Below are 23,871 nucleotides of genomic sequence, written 5' to 3' on the forward strand. Positions count from 1 at the left end.
TGACGATGTCGATGGCGACGATGCGACGACGACGCGCTGAAAACGCAGATGCTGAAATCTGCGTTTTCCGGGCTGAAACTGCAAACTTTGCGGGATCTGACCGTGCTTGAGGATCTGCTGCGGGAAGGTGAGATCTGCGAGGTTCGGGACTTCTACTGCGGGTGCTAACTGCTGAAAACTGAAAACGCTGGTCTTCTTGTTGCCTTCTCGCGACGGAATTGCAAAAACGCTGAGGTCCAGGCTGATCCAAAAACGCTAGGGGCTGATCTGGGTTCTTGTTGCAAAAACGCTGGGCATTTTGTTGTACTGTTGCTGTCGGTGTTGCTTACAAGCTGGCCTTGCCTCAAGGCATTGGTGCTCATCCCGTGTTCCATGTGAGCCGTCTGAAAGAACGATTGGGGCAGGATGACTTAGTGATTCCTCTCGTGGAAGTCCCGAACTTGCAAGATACCATCCATTATATTCCACTTGAACCCAAATCGGTTCTTGATCAAAGGTTCTGCAAGTCTCGCAAGTCTTCGTACCTTGAATATTTGATCAAGTGCATCGTCTTGAATCTCAAGCCACTTGGGAATTAGTTAGATCGTTAAGAAATCGTTTTCCTGGTTTTATAACCGAGGATGTTACTGAGGATAGCAATTTAACATAGCCGGGGAAGTGTTACGTCCCCAGACATCAAGATGGGCGTCTACCGTATGTCTGGCCAATGTGAACCGGGCCCTTTGGTTATGAAGTCCTATAAATAGGACTTGAGTCTCATTTGTGAGACATCTTGTGTGATCACCACACTTGAACTCTAGGCCCTTGGCAGCTCTGCCCGCACGCCCATACTAATGTGGGCTTGGTGATATGGGACACCGACCCTTCTGGCAAAGGCTAGCCCATATTGGCTCAATGGCTGGGAGGTGAGCCTAATGTCCGCTCACTACGAGTGTGTAGGTGTGAGTTTGGCTTGCGTCATTTCATGTATGTAGGATTGATCTGGCGAGGGACTAACAAGGGGGCAGCCTTGCTTCACACCAATGGTGCTAGCAATGGGATGTGATAGTCCAAGTGGGCATCATACTCTACTGTGACTTGTGCATTTAGAGAATGAATGGCCCATATCATCTCCGATGGTATGTGTAGCTCTTGGAGTCGTTGAAAGATTCTCTCTCTAGGGATAGTATCAAAGGCCTTGCAGAAATCCACGAAGCAGCAATGGAGCCTCCTCTTCCGTGCCTTCGCTCCATCAATCAGATAGCGAAGCACAAAGATGTGGTCGATAGTTGAGAAAGTGCGTCTAAAACTCACCTGTCTTGGTGGTTGTAGACTCGATGCCTCTGCATGTATGCTAAGCTTTGCCTCAGGAACTACGCCGTACAGTTTGGCCAATGTGTGATCAATCATGATAGTCTTGTAGTTCCTTGGGTCGAGGGTGTCCCCGGCTTTGTGGATAGGCATGATGGTGTGCATAGTCCACTCCTCTAGTAGTCCCTCTGTCACGAGGACGTGGCAACTACTAACCTTAGTTGTTGGTTTCTTTCTAATGATTTTTGTTTAATTTTTGAGACCCTCTTTTTGAAGTTGCAAATGGTCGGACATTGTATGGCCAATGTGAACGGTAGTTTCACCCGCAGACGGGAAGTTGGTCGGCACTGGAACTCGTAAAGTAAAAGGATGTCTAGGCTCAGTTCAAGATCATGTAGGTACCCCTATCGCACTTAGCAAGTTGGTGGATACTAGGAAGTGAACTCAATGAAGGTACAATGTCAAGATGGGGTCACCAAAGGAAAGTACCCGACAGCTCGGCTACATTGCATTTTTGGATGCGGTCTTAGTGGGCATTGATGGTCAGATCACCAATGGGAGCCCAACGGTAGCATCTCCTAAAATTTAGGGAACTGCTATTTTGGGCCGTGAAATGTGTTCGCGTCATTACCTCCGGTATGACTAGGGGAACATCTTACAACTCTACCGCGAAGTCAACCAGGCGACTAGTTGGGAGTTTTTTAAGCGGCGAACCCGAAACGGGAAAATGCTTGTAAATGCGCCAAGTGGCACATTTCTGTGCACTTGCCTCGTCCAAAAAAATGGGCGCTGAAATTTAAGCTGGGAGGAGCTCCATTATGCATTTTGTCACACGTTAAGAGCTATGGAGTGCTTCCTTTCCCCCTTATGTACAGTGCGGTGCCAGGAGTGATGCCCTGCACGCTACGCACTGCTCTCTCTCTCTCCCCTAGGAGCAGTATGTTATGCCCCACTAGTGGGCTTTTCATTTGACCAATGTACAGTTATGTGGGTTCATGCGTGATTGCTGAGGCAAGAGCCTCTTGCACAGGTATTGGATTAGCTAGCGGCTAATCCCCCGCAGGTACAGGTGAATTCGGAGAGGTTTCACGCCAGAAATCTCGTCCGATTTAAAGGGCAAGTAGCCCTACAAGTGCGAGAGCTCGAGGTCTTGCTACAGATGCGACCGGCACGCGAAACGGAGCCCAAAACAGGGAATTACAGCCTGCTGTGCATTTTTTGAGGTTTAGGGTTTCGGCCCTGAACAGACCCTAATACCCCCAGGAGGTTCGGGGACGCGAGGGGACCGTTGTACAGGTGAACTAGCGCATTTTCGGGGCAGAAAACAGAGAATTCAGCGTGCTGCAGATTCTCGCCAGGTTTTGCAAAGTGTCCATATGCGTCGGGAAAGTCACCTATTGCGTGGGGATACTGATTGTGAAGCGTCCTAGTAAAGTTATGCTGCCGAAATCGGGCCAGAACAGGTGTTTTGTTAGGTGCAGCGGAATGAATGTTGTATTTTCTCAAGATTAGTGATCTTTATTGCTCAAGGTTCCTTTTAGTTCTTTAGGGAAAGAGAGAGCTTTCCGTCTTGTAGAGTGCTGTGGTCACGAACAAAGTGAGTGGATATTGTGCGTGCAAATGAATGAGACTGAGAGAAGGAGAGAGAAGAGATACGACACCGAGAGGTTGTAAAACCCTCCTCCGAAGGCCCCACTCTCGTCGGCGAGAGTGGTCTACTTTGATTGCACAAAGGTGTACAATGCGAATGCAATGGACTGATGCAATGGGACTATGCCGATGATGACGACGACGACTTGGTGGCTGAAATCTGAGATCTTCTAATCGCTGAATTTCGGGATTGTTTCGGTGGCTGAAAATGACTGTTTTGGCTGTGTTTTCTTGGGCTAAAGATGGGGGAACTTCTGCAACCAATCTGGGATGTATATGCTACCTTGCTAAAGGCTGAAAATGCTGTGTATCTGCGGCAGGTTGGGGCTGAAAGTCAAAACGCTGCAGCAATGCAAAAACGCTAGCTTGGCTGAAATTGCTGATGTCAAAACGCTGATTTTGCTGATGCTTTGCAATCCCAAAAACGATGGGCTTTTGGGGCTGCCTGAAGTGGGAACAAACGCTAGAAAGGGTTGGACTTGATGGCGATGGCTGATGCTGAGAAAACGGTGAGGATGGGAACTTGCCCGGCGAGGATGGGGATCCAAAACGTTGGGGGTACTGCTGAGAAGTTGCCTGTTGAGCGGGAAGCTCCTGCTGCCTCTTCTGCCAATTACTGCTAACTTGGGTTTGCTTATATATTAACTTAGCAAAATTGCCCTATCTACTTTTGTTGGAAAGTCACTTAAAAATAATAAGTGAAAATCCCAATAAATAGGAAAATAGGCTAAAGCACTGGAAAATTCCCCTAATTGATGCTAATGGATTCTGATGGGAAATTCGATGATCATGCTGTGTGCAACCGGAGGATATGCATCTATGCTAAGTGATTGGGCATGCACGGTCTACGAATAGACTCACAAAAGTGCCAGATCATTGCTAATCTGAACTGACTGAACTGATGGGAACCTTGCTATGGTGTAGCTTGTCCACGGACACATAGGGTTGGGATGTGTCACGTGACATCCCCTCCTTTTCAAAGTGAGGTACTGGTACCGAACTGTATGGTGTTGAGGTAGATCGCCAACATCATCCGGAATCCTGGAAGGGACTCTTCGCCGGCCCACTCTGATGTGTGAGTCGTGCGGTACTTGAACTTCATAAAGGTTTGCATCGCTTGCTTCTTTGGGCCGCGCCAAAAGTGACTCAAAGTCTTTTGTGGCTCCTTTGATGCTTCAACTTCGTCTAGAGTCCTGCTTCTTTCGTCTTCAAGAATCTCCATGGCTGAAAATTCTTGAAACCATCTCCAACACAAAACCATGAACATACCCATTCCATGTAAAGTGAAGGAAAAAAATCTTGTCTTCTCTAAAGACTGTGTATGCAATGTCGATGAACATAGAGACGGAGTGGCAACCCGTTCATCAAACACATGCAAACAATGCGATCGAATCTTTTCTGTTTGTTCGAAACCAATCAACTGTGGCAAATCACAATGGAAATGCCCATGCTTGGTACTCATACAATCATGTGCTCGTTCAGAAACTGTGTCATGCCAAGGAAGAGACATGGAATGCGACTTCCTTACATACAAACTTTTCAACTTTTCATGAAAATTCCGAATACATTCGTGCTCATCCATGATAGAAACGTGCTCAACATACAATATGTCATGCCTAGGAAAAGGGATCACATAACGATGCTGACTAAAATACAGGAAACCTTCACGAATGAAAGACTCGAACAATGCGTGCGTATCAATCATGCGAACACACAATACTTCCTGTGAGGGTGCTTTTGACCAAGGCTCGAGAGCCAAGATTGCTTCTTCGGGATCTATCGAATCTTCTTGCGGGGGATCTGTGGACCTCGACTCGAAAGCCAAGATCGATTCTTGGTGATTGATCGAATGTACAACGAGGTTAGCTTCGCTAGAAAAAGCATCCACTAACACATCATCCTTGTGAACAATCACATCATCTTCATGCAATTCATCATGTTTGTCTTTTTCATCCAAATCTTCATGCAAATCATTATCAATCAAATAATCATGCTTCTCATAATCATGCAAATCCTGTGTGTCATGCTGTGGAGAAAAAGAGATTGAGAGAGTCTCCTTCTCCTGAATCGTGTCAATCTTGTCCTGCATATTAGCAATGAGAGATGGAGAATGAGCAATGTCCTCTCCATGAATGACAATAGGAGAATCACTTTTGGCATTGAGAGTTATAGTGTTAGTCAGAAAATCCATGAGAGCGTCATTATCACGAAACCATCGAATACCCAAAATCATATCATATCCTGAGAGAGGAGAAACAACAAATCTTCTAGTGAAGGCAGTATGTTTAATTGCAAATAACACATCAAGGCATTCCTCGGTGATGAGAGCGTCCATACCAGGACGAAAGCCAGAGACCTCGATAGGAGATCTCGGACTAACTTCGAGGCGGGCTATCTCAACAAGAGAGGAACTGATCACATCATGGATACTACCTGGGTCAAACAATATGACAAAACGGTGCCCCGACGTACGACCATAACATTTAATGAGAGAATCATCAACGGGAGGGTCCTGAGAAACTTTGGGCACAATCGTGTTATCATTCATTGCATTGATAGATGTAGTGTGTGCTGTGGGTTCTTTAGATTCATTCGATTCAAGCTTAGGACATGTTCTTTTTATGTGACCCTTAATGTGACAATGAAAACAACGACCTTCTTTAGAATAAGTGCTTTGTTCTTCCGACGTGATGTACCCTCTTACAATTCCTTGTGCTACCTTTTCATATGGAGTAAGCTTAGGTTTAGCAGTTGTGTTAGCCTTACCCTTAGATTTATTGGAAAAATTCTTTGATGAGAGACTGTTGGAAGATTGGTTAGAAGAGTTATCATTGTTACCATTCTTACCGTTCTTACCGTTCTGAGGAGTCTGCGAGGTACTTGGGGAAGTCTTGTTCTCCTTAGGCTTTCCCTTGTTGTGCTTCATCTTCTGTGCGAGAGCAATCGCTACTGCCTTGTTGAGATCGATTGGATCAAATACCTCGACATCGTACTTGATATACTCGTCCAATCCAAAGAGAAAAGCCTCTTTGCGCTCTTCATCCGACATGCGTAGTTGGGTACCTAGCTGCAAAACATGATTAGAAAAAGACATGACCGGCATACCATTTTGCTTGAGAGCGCGCCAATCGTCCTTCAATCGTGCAAGATACTGAGGTGGCATAAACCGCGCCTTGAGCTTGTCTTGGAAATCAGCCCAACTAAAAGAGAGGGGCGTGAAATCGTCGGCTGCCTCAAGGTGCGCGGCTGGCTAGTTGTGCCTCTTGCCATGCGTGGTACCAATTAATGGCATCACCGGCAAGGTACATAGCTGCCATCAAAACTTTGTTGTTTCCTGTCTTCTTAGTTGTCGCAAAATAAGCATTAAATTGGTGCAACCAAGAATGAATAACTGTAGCATCCATCTTACCGTCATACTTACTGAAAGTCAACTTTTCTGTGACTGGATGGTTGGAATCCGCATCGTGGCTTGCGCCACTTAACGAACTCCCACGATCATTGGGTGGTTCGGTCTTCGAGGCTAGAATGTGGGAAATAAATTCTTGATGACGAATCTCCGAGCCTCTCGTTCATCGTGCTCGCGTTCGAAAGCAAGTCGATTTTCTTCTTGTTTTGCGGCAAGAGCAATGCGCTCACGCTCCTGAGCAAGGCGATTTTCTTCTTGTTTTGCGGTAAGAGTGGCGTTTCTTTCGTTGCGCTCACGGTCCTTGGCTTCTTGTGCTTCTGCTTTGCTTGCGAGTTGTGTCAATGCAACTCGATTCGTTTCTTGTTGTTGTGCCATCATGTCCAACATCGACTTGACCATCATCTCCATAGGAGTGAGTGCAACTCGTGGCGTAGATGGTGAAGGGGGAGGGTTGAAAAAGTCTCCTGGTGGGGAAAAATCTTCGCCGCCTCTCTCATGCTCATCGCCTGTATGCGAAGTATCCATTCCGCTTCGGGCGACGACCATGCACTATAATCTTGGGTTCTGAAGTTCGCGAGGAACTTGGGTTCTTGAGGGTCTTGAGGTTCTTGAGGTCCTTGATTCGTGAGAATCTAGGGTTCTTGAGTCTTGAGGGTCTTGGGTTCTTGGGGTTCTTGAGGTTTCTTTCGCTTGCAAATCGCGTTGGAGAAGGATCTTCTCTTCAACCGAGTTCTACTCTTTTCTGCGGGCGCACCCCTTGGCGGCCTTGCGCTTACACCAAGGTTGTTTTTTCCCACCTCACGTCGATTGGCCGGCCGCTAAGTGCACGGTCCGCTCTCAATGAGTGAAAAGAGACACAAGGGGAGGCTGGACAAAAGCCGTTCTTTCTTGGGATTCCTGTCACTCTTCAACAAAACACGATTAGGAATCGCCACGCCCAAGTAAACTTGGGTTCGTGCAATCGCAACAAGCAAAAAAAAATCTTGTGGTTCTTTCCTTGAGTAATGCAGAACACTTCCAAAGCTGTGATACCAATGTTAGGTGCAACGGAATGAATGTTGTATTTTCTCAAGATTAGTGATCTTTATTGCTCAAGGTTCCTTTTAGTTCTTAGGGAAAGAGAGAGCTTTCCGTCTTGTAGAGTGCTGTGGTCACGAACAAAGTGAGTGGATATTGTGCGTGCAAATGAATGAGACTGAGAGTAGGAGAGAGAAGAGATACGACACCGAGAGGTTGTAAAACCCTCCTCCGAAGGCCCCACTCTCGTCGGCAAGAGTGGTCTACTTTGATTGCACAAAGGTGTACAATGCGAATGCAATGGACTGATGCAATGGGACTATGCCGATGACGACGACGACGACTTGGTGGCTGAAATCTGAGATCTTCTAATCGCTGAATTTCGGGACCGTTTCAGTGGCTGAAAATGACTGTTTTGGCTGTGTTTTCTTGGGCTAAAGATGGGGGAACTTCTGCAACCAATCTGGGATGTATATGCTACCTTGCTAAAGGCTGAAAATGCTGTGTATCTGCGGCGGCAGGTTGGGACTGAAAGTTAAAACGCTGCAGCAATGCAAAAACGCCAGCAAAAACGCTAGCTTGGCTGAAATTGCTGATGTCAAAACGCTGATTCTGCTGATGCTTTGCAATCCCAAAAACGCTGGACTTTGGGGACTGCCTGAAGTGGGAACAAACGCTAGAAAGGGTTGGACTTGATGGCGATGGCTGATGCTGAGAAAACGGCGAGGATGGGAACTTGCCCGGCGAGGATGGGGATCCAAAACGTTGGGGGTACTGCTGAGAAGTTGCCTGTTGAGCGGGAAGCTCCTGCTGCCTCTTCTGCCAATTACTGCTAACTTGGGTTTGCTTATATATTAACTTAGCAAAATTGCCCTACCTACTTGTGTTGGAAAGTCACTAAAAAATAATAAGTGAAAATCCCAATAAATAGGAAAATAAGCTAAATGCACTGGAAAATTCCCCTAACTGATGCTAATGGATTCTGATGGGAATTCCGATGATCATGCTGTGTGCAACCGGAGGATATGCATCTATGCTAAGTGACTGGGCATGCACGGTCTACGAATAGACTCACAAAAGTGCCAAATCACTGCTAATCTAAACTGACTGAATTGACGGGAACCTTGGTGTAGCTTGTCCACGGACACATAGGGTTGGGATGTCTCTTGTGACATGTTTCTTAGCCTAGATTGTGCGGGGCAGCTTGTAGGAGATCACAGGTTTTATTCCCACTGTTAAAGAATAAAGAAATATCGAAAGGGGCGCCAATTTTGGGGCCTACAGGTTGTCGGCGTCTGCTCGGAGCATTCTAGCTTCCGAGCCATGTGTGTACTTAGGTGTTAATCCCCGTTACAGGTCACCTTTGCAGAGTACTTTGTGTGTGTTTAAAGTAAAGAATTTTGGGTGAAAGCCAATGCCTACCGCCCCACGGGCCGGTTTCACCCTCAACCAAGGCTTGGTTGAAGGGACGTGCTATCAAGGGGGGAGAGGGTGTCTGCCATAGTCACAGGGGACGGAGGGGACGGACCCTAGGGACGGGGGACGCCCATTTCCGGGACGGGGACGGGTGGGGACGGACGGAAAAAGGGCTGCCAAGTGGAAACACAAGCAAAACGTCTCGGGGACGGTAGGGGACGGCAGGGGATGGGAGAGAAATTTTTTAAAATTTGAAAACGTGATCATTTCTAGAGGCTAGTTTCTCTCCAATAGCCATATGTTTGAACTTTGAAGCACCCCAATGGCTATAAAAGCCACCCTTTGGGTCCTCATTTCTCGATGTTTTATCAGCACAGTTGCGTTTATATGACTCATGTTCTTTGGTCTATTTAGTGTAAATTTGTGGTCAAAGTAATGCTCTATGTGTGTGGCATGTGTATAGGTCAAAAAATGCCAAAAAAACTCTATTTTTTTTTTGCCGTCCCGACCCCCGTCCCCGTTTCCTGACTTTTGCCGTCCCATCCCCGTCCCCGTCCCCGTCCCCGTTCCCGACCCCGGCCCGCCGTCCCATGTAACTATGGTGTCTGTGGCATAGGTCAGGTGATCAGTCTGTAGGCCGGTGTGGTTGTCTGAACGGCCATGCTGTAGGAGTCGGATAGCTCTCTCCACCATACTAGATGTGAAGAAGGTCGAAGTAGTGGGGCAAGAGTCTAATGGATTCGGGATCAATGGTTGTCCAGGGATGTAGTATAGGCGCTCCGTATAGTCGTGCCATATGCGTGGGTCTTCCGAGGGGGTGGTGGGACGTGGCTCTCTGAGAGTCCTCCATGCTATGGCGCAGCGTGTACTCATGAAGAGGTGGTAAAGCTGAAGCTCCCGTGCCTCCTCGAAGTCCCGTTGTTTACGGCGTGTGATGGCCTTCATCTGTCGTCTAATATCGCTCTCTGTTATCTTCCCCAATGCTCATGGAGCCTGTAGATGTTTGTATAGGTTTCTGCACTCCCCATTGTACCATTGGTTCTGGGCATTGTCCCAAGAGGTGGAGGTCGGCCACTGTGATTGATGTGTGGGAAGCAACTGAGGGCTGAAGTATGTAGGACAGAAGAGAGTTGGCTAGTGAGTGTGGCTTAGTGTTGTGTCTAACTCAAGAGTGTATATCCCCTCATATATGTGGGATGAGTAAATACTAAATTCTAGCTAGCTCATGAGTGAAATGTATGGTGGTGTGGTGTATATGTAGGTGGTGTGTGAGAGATAGGTGAACCAGTGAAGGAGAGAGCAAGATATGTGTGGTCAGCCCCAATAGGTAGTGGTGGTAGGATGTGAGTAGGTGGGCTGCCTCGTGAAAGCCGATGACAGAATCCATTGTACTACTGCCTCTTGGTAGTGATGGCGGTATACATGTGAAGCCCCCGGATGATGGCCATTGTGCCATCCCATTATAAATAACAAGACGGTGTTGTGATCCTAAACGGATCAGATGTCGTCCGTATGGTGTGGGTGTAGTGGTATTTGTGGAGGCCTTCTCTGCCCGTGTGTGCTCCATGGTGGAGAGTAGCTTTGGGTCGTCAAAGTCATAAATGTCACACTGTCTGCCTTGTGTCTTGGCGTTGAAGTCTCCATAAGAAAGACTTTCCCCAATCTGGAGTACTCCATGATCATGCATATGGTGAGTGTGTGTCATCCTCCTCTTCCCCATCATGTGTGTGTGGGAGTCTTCATTCTCTCCTCCTCCTGTCTGTGCAAATCTGGATCCGTTGGGTGCAAAGTAGTAAATGGCAATGTAGAGGATGTGCTCCTCAAATAGCTCAAGCGGCATCCACATGTAACGTGCGTCTTGGTCGTGTTGCTACTATTTGTATCTTGCTGTGGAGTGAGTGACGGTAGAGGATTGCTACTTCACTAGAGCTTCTGGAAGTATTGTGCCGTGTACACCACCTATGTAGAGACTCCCACTAATAGTCTTGTACCCTATGTAGACCTCTCTTTGGGCTCTCATGTGTCTCTATGAGTAGAATGAGGTCTCAATCATCCATCACCTCCTCTAGTCTCCTTGGATGTGTCGACAAGGAACCATTACAGTTCTAGACCGCCATGTGCATCTTTGCATGAGGTGTCTCATAGGCCGCGAGTCCCTAGTCAGTGGCCTTGCTATCAATGATGACCCGACTGTCTCTACCCCTTGCCCTCTTTGTAGGTATGTAGTACTCGGGGCATACATGCCCATCGATGCTCAATCTACATACTTGTGAGATCATCGGTATATGGGTGGCTTGTGTAGTATACGCAATGCCACCCTCTTCCTCATGAAGGTAGTCCTTTCCACCTTATTGGGAAAGTGGAGGATGAGAGCTCTCTTCTTGGTGGTGTCCTTGTCAAAGTCGAGATGCGGAAGCGTAGAGACCAAGGGGAGTGAGCACGAGAGAGAGAGAGAGAGAGAGAGAGAGAGAGAGATAGAACAAGAGAGAGAGTCTCCTGAACCAATCAACCTTGGCAATGGATAACTGAATGTGTATACAATGGAGGCAAGGGGTTGCTTATATAGCAATCCCAATAAATTGCCCTACCCAAGACTTTGACAAATAAGTAGAATAAATACCTAAAAGCCAAACTAAATAATGGGATCACATTGGGCAGTTCACTTGAGATGCCTAAACTTTAACACCCTCTCTGCAGCTACCATGGACACCCCAATAGAAGGCCTTGTACTATTGGATACACCTCGGTGTTGCTCTCCTCAACTTTGTACCTGAAAGTAATACCATCTTGAGCATCGGTTGCCTTTGTAGAAACTTTGAACTGCAGACCATACTACGTCCAATAATCCCCATTCATGACCTGTGAACATATCACGTCCAAAATATAAAACTCTAAGATAATTTATTGTTGGAACACATCCTGTCCATAATTTGACCAACAACAATGAATTGGCTAGCCCATCCATAGTGTTTTAGACGTCTGATTAGTTCCCTGCCAGATGCATGGGCATTGAACTCCGACCTACGGGTCCAAATATCAATAACTTGAACTCCAATACAAGGGTCCAAATTAAATATAGGGAGCATGTGGTTGCCCCTCTCTACCACTCACAAGCCTCTCTCTGTGGCTGAAGCTAGTGGTGACACCGATTTTCATGTGACTAGAAGGTGGGAGTCCATGCCAGTGTAGTCACCACCACACCAGCAGCCTCCTTGCTGTCCTTCCTTGAGTCACTATCACTGCTTTCCTCCTGATGCTTGCTTTTACCTTTGTTCTTTGTAGAATCTTTGTCTTTGCCTTTGGATTTGCAATCCTTGGCCAAATGACCACGTTTTCCACATTTGTAACAACGGTACTTTGTCCTCTTTATGGAATCCGAAGCAGCAAGTGCTTCACCATGTGCTTCAACTTTCTCAAAAATCTGAATTTTGCCTTGAGTTACCAACACGGATTTCTCCTCAATGAGAAAAGAGCTGAGATCATCAAATCCCAGCTTTTCCTTCGTGACTTGTAGCCGAAGTGTCCTGGCCATTGTTTCTTACTCTTGAGGCAACTTCGTGAAAACCAAAGCAACTAACTGGGTACTCGTCAGTGCACTCTGATTGCATGGAACTTCCTCGGGGAAAGTGGATGGCAAACAACTGTCCAAGAAGAGTGACTGCCCACATCGTAGAATCCCGATCAAACATACCTACAAGCTTGAACCACATTTTGTTGGCAGTCTTCAAGGTCTGAATAGATGGAGAAAAGTCCTTTGTAAGAGATTCCGCAATGGCCGACATTGCCTTCGCATTAGCCGCATCCCAATCGACACACGATTTGAGATATTCGTCAGCTTGAAGCAAGGTGGGTGTACCTATTGTGGGAATCCCGTGTGGGACGAGGCTCCGAGCCGTCGACAACATCCCATAAACCTTTCCGTGAGAACCAAAGTCGCATAATCAAATTCCAATGAGCGTAGTTATTCCCGTTCAATTTGTCGTTGGCGCTTGAGCAAGGCGGGGCCATTGTGAAGTTGCAAGATCTAGAACTCCGGGAAGCTTCTCGCACTCCAAAGTTGGCCGCACGAACCAAGCCGATAAAATCCCCCACCTCTGCCAAGTCGCTCCACACCCTCTACTATCGCTCGCCTCGCCGTTTCCCAAACCGCTTCACCACTTGGGTTTTCAGACTTCCCAAAGCCAATCAATAGAGCCTCTTTTGATGCCCCTCTCTTGGGCTCGCGGTTAATTTTGCAAGCCGCTGGACACAGCGTTTTAAAACGCTTTAGAGGGAAAGGGGGGAACTGCTGGCGTTTGGCAGCGTTTTGAAATGCAAATCGGGAGGGGGATTGGGCACCGTTGACGGCAGCATCTCAACACGTGCAGAGGAGAGAGGGTGGCGCTGCCTGGCTGGCTGGGAAAATGCTGCTAAGCGCAGCGTCTCAAAACGCGCAGGAGGGGGGTGCCTCTCTGATGCACAAGGTGTCTCAAAACGCTGTTAAGGACGCGCCCTTGGAACTGCTTGACAGCGAACGTTTTAAAACGCTCAGCAAGAAGGGAACTTCGACAGCATTTTCAAAAGGCCTGTGGGTTGCCGGCAAGGGAGGGAGGCCGGCTGTGGGGGGGCAGAATTTTAAAATGCTGCTGCTCGTCTATTATGGTTTGTATAAGGAGGTGCTCACCTTTTGGGTTTCCTCTTTGACTTTTTTGCGGAGGTTTTACGTACCACCTCCACCCATCCCTCCTTGGCTTCCATCTTCCCTTCTATGGAGTTGGCCATGGCTTTTGTCTTCATCTCGATGGTCTCGACAATGGCTTTTGTGAGCTCCCCTTTCTTTGCTTCCTTCACTTTGGCAATCTCTCCCTCTTCACATGGTGAGCGGTCCCTCTGCCTTGAGTGCGTCAATCTCTTGCTTCATCGTATCTCGTTCTTTGAGGATGGCTGATTTTTCGTTCCTCCACTCGTCCATTTCTTTCCTTCAAGCCTTCATCTCGTCCTCAAAGACGGCGAGGCGCTTGTTGGTCACCGTGAAAGTGGCTTTTGCTCATCCTATTTGCCAACAGGGACGGGGGAGGCCATTTTGGATGCAGATGCCGCACCCTCCTCACTTTTCCATCCTATTTGCATGTATGCGTGGGGGATTGTGGGTATACGTGTGTGGGTTCGGAAAGAGTGTGTGCGCGTGTGTGTGTAAGCGACTGGGCAAGGGAGAAGGGGCTCAGTCGGCAGGGAGGGCTGAGTGCAGAAGGAGGGCTGGGGGCTGAGCGGAAGAGGGGGGTGTGGTTAGCGAGCACGAGGCAGGTGGGCAGCGAGCATGAGGAGGGGGCAGCGGACGGGGGGGGGGGGGGGGGGGGGGGGGGGGGGGGGGGGCGCTGAGCAAGGGGGGCTGGGGGACTGAGCGGGAAAGGGTGGTATGGGCAGAGAGAGAGGGAGAGAGAGAGAGAGAGGAGAGAGAGAGAGAGAGAGAGAGAGAGAGGAGAGAGAGAGAGAGAGAGAGAGAGAGAGAGAGAGAGAGAGAGAGAGAGAGAGAGAGAGAGAGAGAGATGGGCAGAGAGAGAGAGAGAGAGAGAGAGGAGAGAGAGAGAGAGAGAGAGAGAGAGAGAGAGAGAGAGAGAGAAGAGAGAGAGAGAGAGAGAGAGGGAGGGAGGGAGCTGATTTGATTTGGATTAGGTGCTCGAGGAAATGGCTTTGACAGTACAAGTGCAACTTGTTGGTGCAAAGCTTCCATTCTGTGCATTCAATGGAGGAAAAGGTATGGTTAGCTTATTCGAATTTCGTAATTTGAAATATATTCTTTATTGCTTGAGCATATTGGAATTGAATTATCTGCTTTATTGCTTGTGGCTTGAAGTCCTTACCATACCTAAGTTATGAGTGACAATCGCAAGTAAGTGGAACCATCAATTGAAGCAACAGTCTTTCATATATATGTTTGTAAGGTAGATCTTTCACAAGCCACAAACAAGTTGTACAAATATCATTGCACATAGTGACCTTACGGTATTGAGATTGGATGCTTGAATAATATGCCTCCAAGATCTTTGTTTCAATTTTCAGAGGGTTGTAATTCTCAAAGCATAGGAGTCACTAAAATTGTCATCTTAAAGAGCTTACATCTTTGGTGTTTTTAACACAATTGGTGGTGAGTTTCATTTGATGCAAATAAGAGCACCCGACTTCATCGATTAGGAGATTCACTTCCTGACTCATAAGGCCATGTAGCTATGTATCGTTTCAGAAATGAGTTTGGATTAATGCCCCGTCTTGCTGAGTATCTGTGTGTAACTTCGGTTTTGTTTTAAACAAAATCAGATACTAATCGTCTGTCTTTCTATCTTTTTGCAGATGTGTTTGTGGATGTAGGTAAGGCCACCTGCTTTCAAGCAATTTGAACTGTTTAGGGCAGAAATTTCTGTTGATCAGCGTTCTGATACTTTGACATCAACTCGATTTGATTCTTCAGGGAATAAGTCTGTTGGACTGGGGGCTCTCATGACGTACTTGAAGAAAAAGCCCTGCGAAATGCTGCATGTCGGTGATCGATTCACGATAAGCGGCAATGATGCTGCAACAAGATCGAAATGCCCGATCCTGTGAGTACACTAAATTAAGCTTTTGAGTCTCAAGGTGGTTAACGTGCGATCACAAATATGCTGCTTTCAAAAGCACATTGGTTCTGCAACATTCCGCTTGAAGCAGTATGTTAAGCAACTTTTGGTGTCAATGTCTTTAATTAAGCCTATGGTGTTTATTTGCTTTGGCAGCTGGGTAGCAAATCCAGAGGAAACAGCGTTTTATACTCGGATGCTGCTACGCGACATACATGTGGCTCACCTCACTCCATATATTGAGTGAAATTGGGAGTCCTGATATCAATATTTTTGAAGGCCTATTTACATGTACAAATTGAGCAGTCATCCCCCACATGTGCTCTGGTGCAAAGGTGCCTTAGCTATTCTAACCTCCAGCAGTCCTTTAGGACTAACTTCAGAGGCCATGGCTTTTCTTGTGAGAGCAAATTGTGTCATTTTGTCATGGAGCCATGGAAATTCTGAGGTTGCCATTTGCGAATAAAGATGTATTCACAACTCTCTCTCTCTCTCTCTCTCTCTCTCTCTCTCTCTCGGGTCTAAGTTCCATTGAACCAATCTTATGCATGTGATCTTTGATTACATGCTACCGGCAATCGTCATCATGTGGAACTACACACACATTTTAATTTTGGCTGCTATTTGACTCTCTGTGAACTTATATACACATCTTCATAACATGTTTCACTAATGTGGACCATGTCAAGCTACCTCCTTGAAGTAATAAGAGGCACCTGCAATCATCTGCTGCATGTCCACAAACGGTTAAGCACATTCCATTGATCAATGCTGCTGTTATGTGTTGTGTTTGGTGTCTGATGCGAATTTGTTCACTACGTGTAAGCATGATGAGAAGCCCAAGTGCAAGGCTAGATTGGTTGCCAAAAGAGGTTTCAAACAGAAGCAGGGAAAAGATTTTGAGATTGGCATATTGCTAAAAAATGACGACTTGGTAACATCAATTAGTCATATACTGGAAGCGTGTATTCTTCGTGTCCATAAGAGGTGGCCAATTCATGCTCTGTCATATTTCCATGGTAAGTTGATTAGCTTTAGCTTCGTTATGAGTGCCTAAAACTATTAACAATTCTAGGGAAGGATTGTCTACAAAATGTTGATTCATATACAAAACAAAATAAGTGAAATGTAGTGTATTCCAATGTAAAATATTCAACTTTTGGAAGCAAATTTATGTATTTGCTCCATGGGATCAGCTACATAACTGTAGAAATTACTGGTCTTAGAACTTGAACAAAGAATCTATGCGCAGAGAAGATGTGTTGGAACTCCTCTTGTTCAACATCTGCTGAGACATCAGATATGAAAGGCATTTTTGCATTTACTTAGAGGATTTGAAGGAAACACATCCTATTTTGAATGTGCAGTACTTACTTTAAAAGCTGCAAGATTCCTCTTACCTATTGGTGGGTGGGCCACAGCCAAGTATGCATTCAATGTGCACTATTGACATTTGAGTGTCAAAACTTGAGGCACCATATCATGTGATGTGAAAGCTGCTATCAACAAAACTGAAGGTGCAAGCGCTTTGGTAATCATCTTGCCAAATATGTTGCTAGGTGAAAACCTTAGGTTATATAAATAGATTGGCTTATTCATGACATTCCATCCTTGCCACCATATAGATTTTGATGCTTCTCCATCTTGATTTTTTTCTCACAAAGTTTGGCAGTGGACATTAGCTTGTGTGGTAATATTGTTATGGGAAGAGAATGCAACACCCAAGGCAAAAGGACAATGACAAAACACATAGGTAAATGGAGTCATTTGGGAAGAGACATATTAAAGTCTTTTTTGGACGAGTCCTTTGTTCAATTTTGTCCGGTAGCTCTTAATGTGTTGTGATCTTGTGGTATATTACCAAAAATTGCCAGAGCAAACGTAGCCCTTGCAAATTGTCCGTTGCATGTGACTAGAGCTTCATCCACAATGCAAGAGATCACCTTTTCACGAGGTGACCGTTATTTTTAGCATGATCTTCACGATAAGGTATGCACCTCACAAGGTAGAATAGAATCATCGTTGGAACGAGCCATGCAATAGCCAATTCTTTTACTCGAGAGATGTTAGAGTAGAAAAGTGGTGCACGGTGTGTACCTTAGGTATCGATTAACTACTTAACCACTTCATGTAGGGATACTTTGACCTAGTGTTGCAGCTAGAGACATTTTATTTTAATTAGAATGGCAATTTGGGTTGGTACTTAGCTCGGGCATTGGAGAACCAAACATACTCCGCGTTAACAGGCACATAGGATTTACTAGGAAAAGCTAGAAGGGCTTATAGAGAAATGGAGTACTTCATGAGATTAAAGTATAAAGCTATTATAATAGATAAAGCCCATCATTTTTGGTTAATACATTCACGAAATAAATTTGAAACAAAGAACAATGATGTCTAATTGTAGTTTGACAATTTTAGAGTCCTTTATTTAGTTGTGTTGATATTGGCTTTTGGATAGTTTTTGTTGCCCAAGTGTTGTAACTTGTCATTTATCTTCTTTTTCCACAAGTCTTTTAAGTGTGATCCCCATCAATTCCACCTAGTGTTCCATGATTTCCAAATGGATCAGTTGTAATAATGGGTACAACAAATCACATAGGTATAATGCAATTTTATTGACCAGGGATAATGAGAGTTTATGATGCTACAATCACACGAAGTTTTATCTTGTCCAAGCCACGTAGACAAAGCCTTGCTGCAATGTCACTTGAGAGGTTCAATCTACCGATTGTCTTAGTCTTCATCACCTACTTTATGGGGTAAATAAATATGGACGAGTTTGTCACCCAATAGATATTCATGTGTGCTTTTCAAAGCAACAAAACCACATCGTGATGCTCATAGCCATGATGGTAGTACAACTACCTCAATGAGTATGATTCCAGTACTGGTTCTAGCTGTGGCTGTATGTGGGCTAAATGGAAATCCATATTTGTAAGATGAATCTCTTCCAGCGGTCTGCAAGAAGCTCTACAATTGTGGATTTGCTTTGCCAACATAAAGTGTTGCAGGTCCTCAGAAAAATCTGCTACATTTCGTTGTGCTTCGGGATATTTTATTAGTGACACGGTCTATGTCAATTTCGGAAATCCATAGGATTATGTGAACATCAGTGAACCCCTGTCTCTTGTAGGTGTCTATGTCAAGTTGCAGCATTGTGCTGGTAGAAGAATTCTTGCTTGTTTGAGCTGGTATGGCTTGTACAATGTGTATAGAGAGAACACGCTGCCTATTCTCATCTTGATGTAGTCGTAGAAGCTCATGTCACCGTAGGAATGGGAACATGGCCATATCTATTGTGACATCATAATCATCGTTGGGTATTCCATTGTATCGCAATACTATATTGCATATTCAATGAGCCCTACTTCATCACACAACTTGACAGAGCTGAATTCGTGTGTGTGCATCGTAATGAATGCTTTGCTTCTTGAAGTGACCTACATGTTGTATGAGATTGCTAGCTCACAGTGAGTATCTGCTTGCTCCATCATCTAGAAAGGTAGTTTGTCTGTGTAATCGACCACAATGCTTGCAATTGCACTTGTAGATAGCACACATAAAAGACACCTTTTTATGAGGCTCTTTCATGATTGGATTGTTCAATATGTTAAAGGCCAGTATGTCTGATAATGGTGCGAAAGTAATAATGTTGCATAAATTTATAAGGGTACTTCTTGATGATTGGGTTGTTCAATATGTTGAATGCTAGTATATTTGATAATGGAAAGGAACTAATACTATTGCGTAGACTTGAAAGGGTACTTTCACTATTCCAACAAACCAATGCATTATCTAACAATGATCTCTTATCAAGAAGCCCTGTTGTGAATGCATTGACAGTTTGCTGACAATAAAAGAAATTATATTATACTTAGTAGGTGAGTGTGAAGCTCGTGCAAGTTCAAAATATGTTGTGTTTAGTTTGGGACCAACACCACAATCTTTGTGATTTTGCACTTCTTTCACAACTAGAGCACTTCAACTATTAGACTATAACATTGTGGGTCTTTGCTGCGACAAGTACGATCATACTTCATAAACACATGCGGCTTCCTAGGATGACCTCTTGAGAAGGAGCAAGGTGCACAACCTAGGTACATTGTGATGTTTTTTGATGTATTGATGCATATTGATTGCCATTGTTTTAGCAACATATAAATTTCGGACCATGAAGATGCAAGAGGTTTTAATCTGCTTTTCTCTTTTTGATAGTCTGTTACTTCGCTTTGTGCCTCTTTCTTTTTCGCAGAAGAATTTTATTGTCCATTATGCTTCGACACGTTATTCAAGCACCTTCAAAAGAAATATTGATACAAAGATATACGTATATATCTTGTAAAATAATAATTTAAATAATATTAAAATTGTTTGATTTTTTGGAAGGGAGTTTCCTTGTAAGTTGTCAAATTTGTCATTAATAATGAACAATGCAATATGTTCTTGCATGCTTGTGCCCAAAGAGAAAAAGAAAAAAACCATACGTACGCATGGCAGGGAGGCGGCACCGTCCTCACCTTGTTATTATAAACCGTAGGGAGCGTGTCCTTCCCCTGTACACTTGTTTTCTCCACCAATGTCAAAGGACATTATATGCTTCTCCTCTAGTGTTAGAGGGTCACTTGATTTTTGTTTGAAAATATATTATTATGTACTGTCTTATTCAAAACCTTTCTTATTTATGGATATAAATAACTTTCTTACTGTACTTTTTAGAATTCTAGCAAAGTTTTAGTATGTTGTATAATGTGTCTATTAGGTCTTAAATTCAAGGCATGCTCGATAGATTTTTGAGGTCTATTGGGATTGCTTTTATGATGTTAGAAAAATTTCCTTCATTTCTTACATCTTGAATAGAGTATAACTCTCTTGCAAGGTGCCGCATGCCTTCAACATGCAAGTGTAGGTGAATGCAGCTGGAGAGATGTGCTCAATTTGCCTCCATGTTTCTTGGCCCTAGGCAAAATACCAAAATGGTTAGTATGCCATAACAGATTCTTATAATAGCAAAACAGATGAGTTTGGTACTTTATAAGTACCAAAGCAGGTACTGTGAACCACCCAAATACACAATTCTGGCACTTAGTGAGAGCTTGACAAGGTGATCCCCAAACCCAATGAAAGGCTTTATTCCAATGAGAGTGCTACATCAACTAACAACACTCGATACAAAATGATCTAATACCTCACAATCTCTCTCTCTCTCTCTCTATATATATATATCTATCTATATATATATATATATATATATATATAATATATATATATATATATATATATATATATATATATATATATATATATATATATATATATATATATATATATATATATATATTATATATATATATATATATATATATATTCTTTTGTGCTCTCTCTTGAACTAGTGCAGTAATGCATATTTATATAGGTGTAGCTCTGAGCATATATCGTGGATCCCTTTGGTAGGTAGATACACCATAGTATGGGGATTCTTTGTATGCATTTCAAGAATATATATTTAAAATTTATGATAAGGTAATATAAATGAGGGAATATTTATGATCCAAATGGGAACCTAGAATAATTGTTTAAGTGTAAAGACCCACACTTGTACACTTAGTAGTTGAGTGTGAAGCTCGTGTGAGTCCAGAATACATCATGCTTAGTTTGGAACCAAAACCACAATCTTTATGTCTTTGTGGTTCTTTCACAACTAGAGCACTTTAACAATTAGACTATAACATTGTGGGTTTCTTTGCGACATGTACGATCACACTTGATAAGCACATGCGGCTGTTGAGTTAGTTGTGATTCCTAGGATGACCTCTAGAGAAGGAACAATGTGCACAACCTAGGTACATTGTGATGTTTTTTGATGTACTGATGCATATTAATTTGGCATTGTTTTAGCAACATATATATTTCGGACCATGAAGATGCAGCAGGTCTTAATCTGCTTTTCTCTTTTTGATTGTCTACTGGTTCGCTTTTTGCCTCTTTCTTTTTTGTAGAAGAATTTTATTGTCCATTATACTTCGACACGTTATTCAAAGCACCTTCAAAAGAATTATTTACACAAAGATGAATATTATCTCGTAATAATAATTAAAATAATATTAAAATTGTTTGATTTTTTGGAAGGGAGTTTCCTTGTAAATTGTCTTAACAATGAACAATGCAATATGTTGTTGCATGCTTGTTCCCAAAGAGAAAAAGGAAAAAATCATACGTACGTATGGCAAGGAGGCGGCACCGTCCTCACCTTGTTATTATAAACCGTAGGGAACGTGTCCTTCCCTACCAATGTTGAAGGGACATTATATGCTTCTCGTCTAGTGTTAGAGGGTCACTTGTTGTTTGTTTTGAAAAATATATTATTATGTATTGTCTTATTCGAAACCTTTCTTATTTATGGATATAAATAACTTTCTTACTGTGCTTTTTAGAATTCTAGCAAAGTTTTAGTATGTTGTATAATGTGTCTATTAGGTCTTAAATTCAAGGCATGCTCGATAAATTTTTGAGGTCTATTGGGATTTCTTTTATGATGCTAGAAAAATTTCCTTCATTTTTTACATCTTGAATAGAGTATCACTCTCTTGCAAGGTGTTGCATGCCTTCAAGATGCAAGTGTAGGTGAATGCATCTAGAACGATGTGCTCAATTCGCCTCCATGTTGCTTGGCCCTACCCTTGCTGGGCATATCTCACAATCAATGCATCCCAAGACATGACATCTCAAACAGGAAGCTCCTTAAGAGATCTCTGTGCTTTCTGAAGTACACCACATTTTTCATACATGTCGACCAAGGCATTGCCAAGCATGACATATTCTTTTAATAGCCCTTGACTAATAATATCAACGTGGATTGTTTTGCCCATATTAGTGTCTTGGGTGTAGTGCCACATGCCATAGGCAAGCTTTACGATTGCACATTGGCAAGTTACTCACCTCCTGCATTGTTACCACTGAGAGAATCCGTGCGCGTGTTGAGAGGAAGAAGCCGTCGCTCTGCTGACCACCCTCCTCGCTGTCGACGTACTCCCGCTTCTCGATTTCCTACGTCCTCCCTCTCTCCCCTCCCCCCCCCCCCCCCCCCCCCCCCCCCCCCCCCCCCCCCACCCCCCTCTCCTCTCTCTCTCTCTCTCTCTCTCTCTCTCTCTCTCACACACACACACACACACACACACACACACACACACACACACACACACACACACACACACACACACACACACACACACACACACACACACACAGATAGAAGAAGAAGATAAGGCAAGAGCAAGCTTCATACGTTCAGAATAAATCAAAAGATTAGTTGTAAAAACTTATCTATGGGTTGGGTCCATCCCTTTCACTTACGAGCACCCACATATAGCCAATTGGCACTAAACGAGTTTGGTGCGTAGTCTAGTGCACCTCTCATCGGTGATCACCAGTCCTAGACCTACGGGACCGATAAGCCCAACCCATAACTAAATACAAATAATAATAATAAGGATGACCCGCAAAGTTAACAATTGCACATAGGTGACATCTCCCATAAGTGTAAGTGAGCCTTCGGATTGAAGGCTTGCTGCCTTATGAGAACCCAAAATGTTGGTTTGTAGAGAGCCACAAAGGAAAGGCCACCATATCCTCATTGGAAATTACAAGAAAAAGTGCTATAGGAGCAAAAAGGAGAGAGCATAAAATTTTAAAAAGAAAAGGCTTTTGTTGCAGATTTAGATCCAAGCTCAAGATAATCTTGCTCTAAAAAATGAGAAAAAGGGACACTGATGGGATGAGAGCACCGACTACAAAGAAGCAGAAGGTTGCAATTAAGAGCAAGCCCATGCGAAGAGTATGTAGTCATCCTCAAGTGAAATTAGCAGAGAACAGAAGGGGTTTAGGGTTTGGGTAACACTAGCTTGGTACCAAAACAAAACACTTAAGTGTCCTTTCTTTACAAATTTAAATTAAATGCTACTTGCATTAGATGGTGTATTAAAGAAAACCCTTTTGATATGCTTAAATATGTTAGCTAGAGGTTCTTTTAAAAATACAACTTTGCATTACTCATCATGTTGACCCTCGCAATACAGTGATTGATGCTTTGAAGAAATCGACTTTGTAAGGTCAAGAAAAAATGAAGTGACCTTGTAGAGAATTTTATGTGACTTGTCCACAATTGTGCTATAGATATAGAAAGTTTCATGTGAAAAAAAATTCAATTTAGACTATATAAAATAATGGAAAGTTCTACGTGTTTGATATGGCCATTTCAAGCATATCGTTGTATACAAAGGAAAATATGTTTTTGATGTATTTGTGAGTTTTAGACAATGATACATTGCTTACCCTTTCCATTGAGGACTCAAGGTGGCAAGTAGAAGGGCTTAGGTATGCAACAATTATTGGATCATTTTAAATATTCAAAACTGCAAAATAGAAAACTTTGATAGTTTCATTCTTGAAATATAAGCATTCAAAACCTCAAATAATATCAAACTTTTCACGTAGATCAACTAA

The 23,871-nt window shown here is 43.8% G+C and overlaps 1 protein-coding gene across 1 annotated transcript in view; it reads left to right on the forward strand.

The window, feature by feature from the left end:
- The window catches only part of LOC147438790 (IMP-specific 5'-nucleotidase 1-like), a 38,853-nt gene extending 22,841 nt beyond the window's left edge, over window positions 1-16,012 (forward strand). Inside the window, exons 5-8 of the mRNA XM_086484763.1 lie at window positions 14,432-14,513; window positions 15,107-15,124; window positions 15,225-15,354; window positions 15,526-16,012. Of these exons, the coding sequence (XP_086340889.1) occupies window positions 14,432-14,513; window positions 15,107-15,124; window positions 15,225-15,354; window positions 15,526-15,616 (321 nt within the window). The 3' untranslated portion in view covers window positions 15,617-16,012. The remainder of the gene's footprint in view (window positions 1-14,431; window positions 14,514-15,106; window positions 15,125-15,224; window positions 15,355-15,525) is intronic.
- Window positions 16,013-23,871: the final 7,859 nt, after the last annotated feature.

Source organism: Adiantum capillus-veneris, chromosome 16 (assembly GCF_014529385.1).
Source record: "Adiantum capillus-veneris isolate H3 chromosome 16, ASM1452938v2, whole genome shotgun sequence".
NCBI classification, from domain to species: Eukaryota; Viridiplantae; Streptophyta; class Polypodiopsida; order Polypodiales; family Pteridaceae; genus Adiantum; species Adiantum capillus-veneris.